The following is a 12,964-nucleotide window of genomic DNA, read 5'->3' on the forward strand; positions in this document are numbered from 1 at the left end:
GAGTGTGTGTTTGTTTTTTATTTTGTTTTGTTTTTTATTCATACCCCTGACGGTATCACGAGACAGGAAGCACAGGACTACTTTGGTTATTATACTATATATCCTCATATAGCCTCTGTCTTTCTTTTTATTACTTCAATTACTTCATGTAACAATGTCAGGTGCTGTATACCTATTTTGTATGTAGGTTTTTTCTATTTTTTTGTAAAAAAAAAAAAAAAAAAAGTTAAAAAAAATTAAAATATTCAACAAAAAAAAATCAATCAATCAATATCACAAATCACAGTTTGCCTCACAGGGCTTTACAGCATACAACATCCCTCTGTCCTCAGTCCCCAATGAGACAGAAGGGGAGTCAGAGAGAGGTGCAGGACAGACGGTAATGACAGTAGCTTACAACAACATTAATGAAAGTAATAATATTATAAGTATAATTCTGGCTATTGTGGTACAACATGTTGAAAGTATATATTAATATCTGATAGTATACATATGTGACAATAATCATATGTGTATAATAACAGTAGAAGTATGACACACAGACAGACACAGAGACACACACACACACACACACACACACACACACACACACACACACACATACACAGACACACACACAGGCTTGTGTCTGTCAGAGTGAAGCCATTGTTATGCTAATTAATGACTGCATGTAGTTAGGTGACAGCCCAGGCACTTCAAGATGAGCTGACTAATGACTAATGATAACAGAATTAGCAGGAGGCATTTGACACCACAGCAGTAGCACAACCTGACACGTCACACTATCCAGGCACCGCTGTGATAGAAGTTAACCTGCAAGACAGTGGAGCACAAAGGCTCTGGAGAAGTGGCCGAGTTAGTGACATGCAGTACGGCCGAGTTAGTGACATGCAGTAACAGGACACGTGAGAGAGAGAGAGAGAGAGAGAGAGAGAGAGAGAGAGAGAGAGAGAGAATATTCAACCCAGTATCACGGTGAAGCGTGTAATACACCCGCCGGTCCATAGGGGATTCCGTGTCAGGGTCACGGTTTACCTCGCCTAGGCGTGTAAAAGACACGCCTCCTTGAAGTTGCAGTACCTGCAGGGGGCGATCATTTTTTCGATGCCTACGGACCCACTTTTTTCATGGACCAACGAAAAATTTACAGATCATTCCCAGCCCCCTCTGCGCCAGGTAAGATGATGATACATGTCTGATTTCTTTATTTTTTATTCGTTTATGGCTTTTGTCTAAGATGTTTGAGGTTGGCTGTGAGTTTTATCATGTTAATTACATTTCATTAGACGGTAGAGCCGAAGGTCGTCAGGAGAAGTAGCCTAATGTCACCGTGTCTGGAGAGGTAATCCTGTCCAGCTAGCGCTTTTAGCATTTGTGCTAGCTTTACAGCTACCGTCAGCTGAGAAAGTTGTCTCTTTTATAGCTTTATGATCATGTTTGTTAAAGTAGAGGAAGTAAAAGCAACGCCTGGGTTACTGTTAAGTCTGAACATATTACAGGACGCCGCGTGGACGGACGCGATCCAACCCACCAGAGTCCTGTCATCTTTTTATCAATTTAGGTCCATTTAAAAAGTCCTAATGTGGTTTTAAACTTCCTGTAACGTTATATGCGTGTGTGGACTGTGGAACTCGCTTTGACGTTACTGTTAAGTTGCTGATAAATGAATTAATGGTATAGCAGGTTAATAAACAGTCGCTCCGCAGGCATCATCTGTCACTATAGCAACGTGGAGTAGAGAAATGTCACTGCCTTGTTGATGATGAAATGTGACGCGATGGGCTTGTCTGTGTGTACTGTCTACTCTATTCTGTGGTGCAGGCTCTCCACTATTCTCCTATTTTACACATTTTCTGCAACAAGTTAATAACAGCCACAAGCTTTCTGTAGAAAGAGGATTGTCCTGCTGTTTAGATGGTGAATTGAATTAATTTCAGTGAATTCAGCACAGTTTAGTAGATCTATATTGTCTGCAAGAGAATTAACCATGTGTTTGTTTTCTTCTGTCTAACAACTCTAGGTGTGATCCACCCCTTAACCTCTACCTTAGCCTACCATCTTTATAAGTATACGCTGTCAAGTAAGTTTTGCTTTTCTGTTTTTAATCTTGTTCTCTCAGTGAACATGGTTTATCATAAAATGTGAGTCTTTCTCTCTGTCACACACACACTCTCTATCCCTGATAGAAATGCCAGGCCAGGGATCCACGTTGAGGGAGTGTGTGGTCTTCAATGCACAGCTTAATGTGGCCTGCAAAACCTGCAAGATATGCAAAGCTGAGCAGCCACGAAAGTTGAGGCTCAAGAATAAAATTGAAAATTTTGACAAGAAGCGTAAGAGCTGGGTCAATATCCACATGAAAAATAGGACCACCTCGCATATTTGCGATGAAGATTACATATTGGTATGTTATCCCTTTCATTGTTTAAATTCTGTGCAGTTTCCAAATGTTGCTTTTTATATTAATATCTTTTATTGTTGTTGTTGTTGTGTGTATGTGTGTGTGCCCTTTGTAGCTCGAAAAATTGCAGGCCCTTGGAGTAAGGGCTGTTTTGTTTGTCTCAAAGGCTGGGAGGAAACCTGGTTCGTGGGTTTCAGAGGTTTTGGCACCCCGTTGCCAGCTCTCAGAAACCTCCACCACATGCCTGGAGAGGATGAAGAGCCTGTATGACATTGTTATTCAAGGTAAGAATGTCTTATTTATTAGAAGAGGGACCAAGTTTGAACTCTGATGTGGATTTAGGAAGTGAAATTTTTTAAATTTTCTAAAAATTTTCTAACACATAGATAGACTACTTTTTTCTCTCACTCATTGCATTTGAATTGAACTGAAGGCAACACCCTAAATCTGTGCTTGGTCCCATGCTCTTAGTGGCTGAATGATATGAAATACAATTGCAAAATGGCTTATCTGTGTATTGGATTATGAGAAAACAAAACAGATTATTGTGAACCATTTTTAACATTTATCAAAACAAATCCTAAAAGTTAGGTGTGATTTGTTTCCCTCGTGCAGCAATAAATTAAATTCTGCTTGAAAAATTAACTCCTGGGCTACTTTAAATCATCACGTACAAAGAAAATGAAGGAGAGTAATTGAATACTTAAAAGTATTAAATATTTATTGTTAATATCATAAAGGTAAGACTGGAGCTGCCCCTGAAAAAAACAGTAATTCAAGTTATTTGTCAGGAAGACCCCAAGTCAACTTTTTGTCAGTCAAATCTTGGTACACTTTTATTTAACTGCATCATTATACACAGGGCAACACAGGAGCACATATGGGGCACAAATGTGGCACAACACCTCAGCCACAACATGTCTCCAGCAGAGAGCGGCCATTATAATTAGTTAAAGCTGCTCCACTGAACATGGCAGACGTATGTGCCCGTGCAGCTATCGCACAGCTCATCTCTATTTTTTTAATGGCTTGTCTATTTTTCCCTCTTGCACAGCTATGCCGCCCTCAAACAGGTAAAAACCAGCTGCATCTGTCAAAACCCAACATTCACACAACAAAGTCGAGTATCTGTCAGCTGTCCCTCTTTAAATTTATTTGTTTGTTTGTTTGTTTGTTTAACAGGGACAGTGCAGAGCTACTTAGCCACACCAGAGTTAGCAGTAAGCTAATTTTCATCTGTAGTCCCTGGGCAGGAAACAGAGAATAATTTCTCTGCTAAAAGACACTATTATATAAAAATAGAACATATTCATGACACAGCAGCTTCAGTAATAACAATAGCAAGAGAGCAACATCAAGTCATTGCAACAGTAATAACAGTCTCCTCAGAAAACACAACCAGCACACAACAAAGACAGTCTATATAGCTGGTAAAAATCTCTGCTCTGCTCTTCCAATGTGATGCGTCACATCGAAGCCCCATGTATTTCAGTCAGTGAAATCGGCTAAACCACTTTTGAACCAGGCAGTGGTCGGTGGTACAACCTCCTCTACTGCTGTCCACTGTGATTGGCTGTTCAGCTGACAGCAGCTTGGCAGAAGAGACACTTTTTGGTGCACTTTTATAACTTAAGTATGAGCAGGATACACACTTTTAGTTTCTGACTGCGTGTAAAATCTGAGTTTTTGACATCACAAATGACAAAGAAATGCAGTAAAACTTGAGTCTTACAGGTAAATCATGAGACTCATTTAGGCTGATAAGCTAGTGTGGCCCTAAACTGAAGACAAACAAACAAAGATTTCAGTCCTCATGTTGAACAGCCTTTATTATACACTGTGTTTATGACATTAACTGTGTAGAAAACAAATGTAATTAACCCTGACATCACAGCTAGGAGTGTATTGGCATACAATGAATTATGTGAATGTATGTCACAGAATACTACTACTGCATTAGCAACATAGTTTAATGAACGTACAGCACATTCAAATTGTATAGTTAGACAAGGAAATTAGCCATGCCGTAATTTAATGATATAGTTTCAGTAAAAATAAAGTGAAGTGTAGTAGACTATCTCATCTTCACATCTTCATCATGTGACACCGTCTTGGGAACAGTCGTCATGTTAAATAACTTCTGCTTTGTAAAAGTAGTTTGGTAGAACAATCAATCAACTACAGCCAGTAGACACATCTGTTTCTATTATGAGTTGTACAAATTTGCAATGTACTAGTGTAATAAATAGATCACACTACTGTTAATATTTATGTTTGTAATATAATTTTCAATAGAAATTTCCAACAAAAACAGTCAGACTGCACAACCATGCCGATTATTTTTAATGGGTTAGCTGGATATATAAAGGATTATTTTTGTGGAGTCTGCACTTGCTTGAATAGACATAGTTGAAACATGTTATTTATTTACATGAATTTGCTTTAGTTGGAATACAGTGAGAAGGGCAGGGTTCAATATGATGAGGCAGCTTTATACTGGTATCTACAGACATCAAGAAATTAATGCTTTTTACATAAAGGTAATCATTTCATAATAATTGTTATTGCTTATAAAGCACTTGTTTTTGGACTAAAAGCTCTTTTTGAGTGAACTTTAAAGTCAAAATCAGCAACATTGTTTATAAACACACCATTCAAACTTTGCCCCTCCTCCCCGGCTCAAGAACAAGTGAGATTGAAAGAGACATAAATTGTAATTTAGGTGAGCAAGCTTCAGGTGGAAGAAGTGAAGTAAATCAAAGACATTATTTTCAAAATGGTTCCCAGCTGTTACATTCTAAAGCAGCAATATATAGGCCCATTGCCTGTCTGTGAATACAGACGACACAATCCTATATGCTGTTTGTGTCCACTCAAAAAGACTGATGTGTGATCTGACTGTTTGCCACTAAGTTCTGACCTCAGAATCTGTGCGCTGTGTTGACTGGGGGCTAATCACTGCTAAAGAGGCTGAAGCCCAGAAATGTTCTGATGGTTTTGAGGGATTCTGTTTATATAACTCTATACATTGTTTTGTTTTTTTAGCAAATTATGCAATGTAACTTAAATTAGTGAAAGTATTTTTACTCTCAATAATTCACTTCTTTTCCAATGGAGGCTGGTTACCACAAGACGCCACAGGACAACTGGGTGAACCCTCATCTACCCAAGTTGATCCTCTAGCTGGAACACCACTGGCTTCACCAGACTCTCCAGTACCAGTGGCCCTTGATCCCCCAGCAGCCTCAGTGGCCCCAGTGACCACACCACCACTGACCACGCCACCACTGACCACACCACCACTGACCAGGCCACCACTGACCAGGCCACCACTGACCACGCCACCACTGACTAGGCCACCACTGACCACGCCACCACTGATCAGGCCACCACTGACCACGCCACCACTGATCAGGCCACCACTGACCACGCCACCAGCAGCCCAAAGTGGAGTCTTGGCAGCCTCAGCAGGACCGCATGCAGCCCTGACAGAATCCCCAGCACACAGAACACGGAAAAGGAAAGGTGTGTTTTACTGTTTATAAATTTGATTTGACATTCATTTTTGTAAGTCTTCATGATGGCTGTATATGCATTTGTAAGGGGTTGTGGCCTATTAGGTTTGGGCAATATATTAAAATGTATCTATTTAATAACAGGTTTGAAATTTACTATGATTTGATGTCAAACTTCCTGTTTAAAATGCAACCAATATCTTGAGTCATTTGTAATTTCAAACAATTTCTAAACACACTTATATATTGATTAATCTGTCAATTATTTCCTCAATTAATCAATCATTTGTTGATCCAGGAAATCTCATAAAATGTTGAAAAATGCTGATCAGTGTTTTCCAAAGTACAAGATGATGTCCTCAAATGTCCTGTTTTGTTTACAACTCAAAGACATTCAGTTTACTGTTAGAAAGGAGTAAAGAAACCAGGAACTATTGACATATTAAGTAGCTGTATTCAGAATTTGTATGCTTTTTTATTTATTAAAAAAAGACTAGATTAATTTCATATTTGATTACCAATCAATTAATAGTTGCAGCTCTAACCTTAAGTGCTTATGGTTTGAATGCTTCACATTTTATAGAGTGTATTATGTAGAGTGGGACTGATCTAGTCTTGATCATGACTTGCTCTCAGTTTAGGTGGTCTTGAGCACAATAACCAATATTTTCCCCACGGCACTCATTCTGTGTGTTTGGCTGTTTTACACATTTCCCCTAATTCATACAGTTATTGTGTCCAGTCCATAGACATTGCCACTAACAAGTAATTTTGGAGCAGATTGTACAATGTACAAGTGCTCTGTTTTTTCACAGTCAAATGAACTTTACTCTGGGTTGTGAGAAAGTGATCCACACCTCCAAGACACTGCAAGACTGATTTACTTTGTTTTAAATTCATGGATTCAACTTCTGTCTTATTGCTGATATATTTATGCTACATGTTTTGAGTACAGTAATTTACCAGCATTACTTACAGATTTTGTACCAGAATAACTACAAAAAGAAAACTGAGACTAAGTATAAACTATGTGATCTCAATAACCTGTTATCATTCTGTAAAGGCTTGTTTAATGTAGTATTAAGCTTTATGAATTTAATATGTTTTCCTTTCAGAATGCCCACATACAGTGTCAGGGAGCCAAGACTTTTACCCTGTGAAGAGGGTTTCCAAATGCAAAGTTATGAAGGTTAATTATAATCCCACTCAAACACAGTCCCTGTCACAGGAATTCAGCCCCATCTGTAATCAAGAAATTCAAAATTATAAACTTTGTGTCAGTGAAAATAGTTTCAATAGTTCAAGTGTTCCCTTTTGGTAACAGGACATACAAGGCCCTTTTGGACTGTAAGAACTCAACTGTTACAATACAAATTTGGCGATGACACAATTCCAGGTAAAGCTCCTGGAATTAATTTTAAGTTGTTTTTAAACTGTGGGAGCAAAACTTAACAAATTTAAGTCTAAGATTCTTAATGTGATACTTCCAGCTCTGCATGGTTATTTTTTCATCCATTGGAAAAGTCTCTGAATTTCATGTTTTCTGGAAGGTCTCATGTTAGAGAATGTTACAGTCAAAAAGGGCTGATATTTTTGGTTATTGCTGTATGGCAAAGATTTGAAACTAAGAAAAGTCTCTCTATTTTTAAGGGCCAAAAAATGAAGCTTGTGGAGTGGGAACCATGCAAACTCTGGTATGTATAACTTATCAAGTGTTGCACATAGATAATTAGTGTGACAAGTATAAACTGTTGCCATATTTAAGATACATTTCTACTTAAGTTTGTCTATAATGCTGTTGAATAGGTGCTCAGTACGTGCTCATGACTATGTTTAATATACACAGCATAAAGTGTTTAAGTAAGATCCAACAAGAGCCACTAGAACAGCTTCAGTGTGCCTTGTCATTGATTCAACAAGTCTCTTCCAAAAGATATTCCCTCATTTGGGATGGTGATGGAGACTCCCATAGGTTTTCAACTGAGTTAAGATTTCATGAGTGCAAAGGCTATAGCATCATAACTTACATAATTTTCATCTTCATTAAACCATTCAGAGAGCCCTCCTGCTCTTTGTACTGGAGCATGGTCATCCTGGAGTAAACCACTCCCATACACTGGCAGTATTTACATACACACCAATGATTGAGTTATGGTCAATACTGAGAAATATATTACGTCCAAACTAAAAACGTACTGCTGTAAAAGCCTGCATTATGTGAAAGCCATAGGTCTCCTTGGGGAAATGTGACAAAAAAAGGCAAAATATTAAGCCACATAAGTTCACTCTATGACGATCCAGCCTTTTATCTAATTTGGGTAAAAAGATAAAATGTGTTCCTCATTGCAAAACCTGCAACAGCTCTGACAAATCATCTGTTCCTCATTTAGTCTACAAAAGCCATGAGTTCATCAATGTAGCAAACAGGCTTCTTTTATGAGTACAATACTATGATCACATAACGGTCACAACATCTTATAATAGACTAAAGTCTGAGCATTTAAACTTCAAGAACAAACAGAATATTTGTTCTTTGCTGACTTCTGCTCCTTGAAATCTCCAGCGCAGACCAGGCCAACAAGCAGGAGAAGTGCCAGGTTTTTTTTATGGCGAAATGGATGATAATGGCCAGCTATGTTCTATTCTGAAATCAGTGACTACTTTCATTTTGTTGACCTTATGTATTATATTAATTTAAATATGTGGAGCTTCAACATAGATGGAGTTACACGGACTGAGGAGAGAAAAGCAGATGAGGAATTACCTGGAGCATCAAGGCTTTTTTAAAAGTTATTTTGCCTTTATTTTACCAAGTGAGTCCTTAAGAAACAATTCTTATTTACAAATGCTGATATACTTAAAAGATAAAGACTTTGAGTACATAAAGGATATTTATAGTGCTTTCCATTGTTAGCTTGCTGATGGCTCATATGCCCCATATAATTCGGTCAGAGCTAATTTTCTTTATCTTATAAGGTTTCTCATTAGTAATACGTGCAGTTTTTTTTTTTAAAATATCATTATATATTTATTGACACCATTGTAGAGTAGTCATAAAAAATCATCATTTAAATAAATAATGAAAAAGTATTACTGCTTTACTCAGTTTATAATTGGATGGATGGTGTACATCACATATGTACTGTGTCAGCATGTGATCTTCATTCAACAGATATATGATCTGTGAGAAAATTGTGGAAATATTCCCTCTCTCTTCCATGATTTATAACTTTAAAAGACATAATGCAGTTTATCAGTGATCTCAAATGGTAATTAATTTAGTAATTAAGTTAGTGTACTTCATGTTAGCGTACTGTTTGTAATTAAAATCCACCACAATGCAGCTAATGGAAGCGGCAGCTACGGGAATCTTTACGTGATTCTTTACGTGTCTACATTCAGTTGCATAATCAAAACATCTGAATTTTTTTTCCTACTTGTGTTACAGTGGAAAGAAGTGGCCATTGGAGTGGGTGCCGGATAAGGACACCTGTTAGTGCTCCAGTTTCACAAGGTTCCCAGTGCCGAAGGTGTAGAAGCACTGTTACATGTCAGATTTGTGATTTTTTTTATTTGTTTGTTATTCCTTCTTAATGTTATAAACATAAACAAGACTGCCTGTTGGACCTGGAACTCTCCACAGCTGCTTGTGGCTGTATTTCATTTTAAACTTTGTATTGTTTATTACTACTGTTGTGTTTTGTTGCACACCAATTGTTGTCACTTGAAGATATGCATTTTCACTGACACTACTATCTTCAATATTACTGCTGTTGTGTTTTGTTGCACACCAATTTTTGTCACTTGAAGATATACGAATGTTAATTGACACTACTATCTTCATTAAAAAAAATACCAAATGAACTACTTTCTTCTTTAATGTCTTACTATATTTATTGTATTTCTTTCTCTACTTCATTATATTTACACCCAAGACAACATACAGTTTATCTGAGAATTTGGTTCAATGCATTAATACAAAAACATGTCATTTTTAAAGAGTTGCATTATTACCTTGTCTCTCTATATAGAAACCATACTGGCTCTCCTGTGATAGGTGACTCGCACTAATTACATATTAACACTAACACATATTTTGCCATTATGTTAAATAATGGAAAGGCCCGTTACACAACTTTATACAAAGCTATCTTATTCATAAAGTCTTGTAGATACATTGTATGTCATACATTTTTTAAGAACTAACAGTACAACAAAATGCAACATATAAAGTAGGGTGACCAGATGTGCCTGTTACTTACTTTTACCTTCATCTCCACATGGCTGTGTTATTACCAGTTGTGTTGGGATTAATTAGATTACTTTTAATCAGATGACTCCAATCATATATATTTTTTCAGTAACAAGGTAAACTAATGGATTACTATAGATTTTGATTTTTTCACATAATGAAACTCTCATTAGTGTCTTTACTTCAGCACAGGACTTCTGAAAGACATTGTGAACTTACATGTTGGCCTAGCGTGGTGAGTGTTTGTCCCAACCAGTCTGCCTACTGTTTGTCAGTCAGCAATCACAGTTTTAAATGTTATTTATTATAATTTAATATGTGAATCTAATCATAGATCAGTCCTAATGATTTGGTTCGTGTTCTACTTTTTATAGGAGCTGATCTGGCATATAGAATGTCAGTAGTAGTCTACCTTTTTGAGAGAGTTATTACTACAGGTTTAGTATTAGAAATTATTGAAAGTGATAAGTAACTTTGATTGTGATTATTAAGTAACTTACCAAACATGTATCACCAATGAGGTGACAAGAATTATATCTGACTTGTATAAGGTGTATTACTCTTGGAGATAATGCTACTGGAAGTGTAATATAATGGCCTCTTTATTGTAAATTATGTGATGATGTGGAGTAATTGGTGATTGTTAATAAATGTTTATACCACATAGCCATATGATCACAGCATAAACAGTCATAATTATGAATGGGTGTTCTGTAAAAGTTATAGTATGGTAGGATGGACACAGAAGTTTTGCAGTATTGAAGCTGAGGGCCAGGCTATTTACTTCTTTGAGCACTTCAGTTCTTTTAAAATGCAACTTTATTGTCATAAAGGATCATAATTTTAATTTCTGATCAGTCTGAAACTTTTTCTTGACATATGGTGCAACCGATAAGGATTTTCTGGGTGTTGGGGTTAGGGTTTGTCAAAAATGTTTAATTATTTGGAAAAAAGACATGCTCAAACGGTACACAATGGCTGCTTTGATTTCAGATAGGTCAAAACAACATGATCATTTAGGAATTTGATCATTATGTCCTCAAAATCAAGTTTTCTGCATTTCACCCTCCATGTCTCTCTGAAATGCATGCCTGACAGAAGGGATGGGGCCAAGGGGTGAAAATTAAAACTTTGTCATAGGATTAAACCAAACACATCACCAGAAAGGCTGTGATCAGGACAGTAATATCATGACAGTCTGAGGGCTCTATGTAGCTCCTGCTTTGAGATATTGACCTCTGAACTTTGACTTTGGTGCATTTTGTAAGTCTTAGAATTCAGCAAAAGAGTGGACTATAATCATAGGACCAACTGTTATACAAAGGTCTTGAATTCTTCTATCATGTGAGCTACAGTTTGGTGTGATCACCAATAAAGGGCATCCCAAAATATGGTAAAAACGGAATTTCACCAAATTATCATTACATTTTTTTTAATCTGCCCAAACAGCAGTGTTCCCCATCTGCCCAACCCCCCTGGTGCACTGTCAATTTTATATTGCAGGCCGCCACTTATGAGAAACAGTCATTTTCAAAAGAAAACTACAGTTCCCTATTGCTACGCATTACAAAGTGACAGGAAAGTCTGTTAAATATATAGTTCTTCCGGTTTGCAAACTCAGGCTGTAAGCAATTAGGATTTTAAAAAGTACTAAAGTCCCTACTAACTTCCAAACAGACATGCTAATGCAAAAGCATAATACTTGTTGTATGAATTCAGAGCAATAAACACTGTATTATGATAGTAATTATTAACCAAAAAGGGTTCTTTGGGAGGGTTGTGCTCGTTGTTACGGTAACCGTTTTGCCGTTGGCACATAGTTTGTATGCAGACACGGAAGTAATGGTTCAACAGATGCGCGAAACCATGCGCGAAACACCTTGTGAGTTATAATTGGAGCACAAACTATCATCTTTCTCTATTCCTGCACTCTCATTTTTTGTCCCTTAATCTATTCAGATTTTAATTACATTGTCGGTACATTATTAAACATAATGATATAGTTCTTGTTGCATAATAAAGGAACAACTCGTGCAAATCTCATGCAGAGTTTCACAAATCAGGAGTTCCTTCTAGACATGAATGATGTATCTTGTCTTATGTAATAATAATAATGATAATAATAATAATAATAATAGCTGTTGTTGTTATTATTATTATTGTTGTTATAATGATGCTGATAGTTGTTGCTGTTCTTTATCATTATTTATTTGTGGCAACAATTAAAAATTATGAAATAATAAATTTGTTCTTGTGTCTTCCTGTGTCTTTAACTTAAATACTCTGAACATAAATGAATTGCACTGTTATGAGGATAAAAATCACAAAAAAGATCAACAATCAGCAATTTCACATACTTATTTTATTTTGAAGAAAACAGAGAAAAACAAAACACCTCAGCATCAACTAGTTTACATGCCCTGTAACAGTTTTGTAGTTACTTGATGGCATGGCAAATGAGTTCCTTTTGTTGGTACAAGAAACAGCAGTAATGACAACAATAAACACTCACACTCAACTATGGATATTGATCATATGTCATGTTTTGGAAAGTATTTCATGTAGTGACATGTATATAAATGCTTTATTCCATAATTTAGTAACACTGTCACCATGAATGACATTACACTGGAGTATGATGAATGATGAGTATGACAGAACTTTAAAGAAATACACAAGGAAAACATTTCAATGAGGAATAATAAACATATAACGTGCTGGTGGTTAAATGATGAGAGTGGGTGAAATGAATAGTTGGTTGACCAGTTTTAACTCTTTTTTTTTTTTTTTTTGCTT

General features: G+C 36.6%; 1 protein-coding gene across 5 annotated transcripts; it reads left to right on the top strand.

Moving 5' to 3' along the window:
• Positions 1 to 1,788: 1,788 nt before the first annotated feature.
• LOC125890265 (proline-rich protein 36-like) lies at positions 1,789 to 9,999 on the top strand. 5 transcript variants are annotated; one of them, XR_007449523.1, is made up of 6 exons: positions 1,789 to 2,404; positions 2,517 to 2,685; positions 3,456 to 3,474; positions 5,519 to 5,926; positions 7,032 to 7,610; positions 9,365 to 9,999. XR_007449523.1 is itself a non-coding variant. In XM_049578825.1 (6 exons), exons 1-6 carry the CDS (start codon positions 2,189 to 2,191, stop codon positions 9,411 to 9,413), a joined length of 960 nt encoding a protein of 319 aa, XP_049434782.1. In that variant the 5' UTR covers positions 1,789 to 2,188; the 3' UTR covers positions 9,414 to 9,999. The 5 variants fall into 5 exon arrangements, 2 of the variants coding, with proteins under 2 accessions (XP_049434782.1, XP_049434783.1); XR_007449521.1 differs by lacking the exon at positions 3,456 to 3,474 and having other exon boundaries at positions 1,789 to 2,080; positions 2,187 to 2,404; XM_049578825.1 differs by lacking the exon at positions 3,456 to 3,474 and having other exon boundaries at positions 7,032 to 7,105; positions 7,567 to 7,610.
• Positions 10,000 to 12,964: the final 2,965 nt, after the last annotated feature.

The sequence above is a fragment of the Epinephelus fuscoguttatus genome, linkage group LG6, assembly GCF_011397635.1.
Source record: "Epinephelus fuscoguttatus linkage group LG6, E.fuscoguttatus.final_Chr_v1".
In the NCBI taxonomy this organism is placed as follows: Eukaryota; Metazoa; Chordata; class Actinopteri; order Perciformes; family Serranidae; genus Epinephelus; species Epinephelus fuscoguttatus.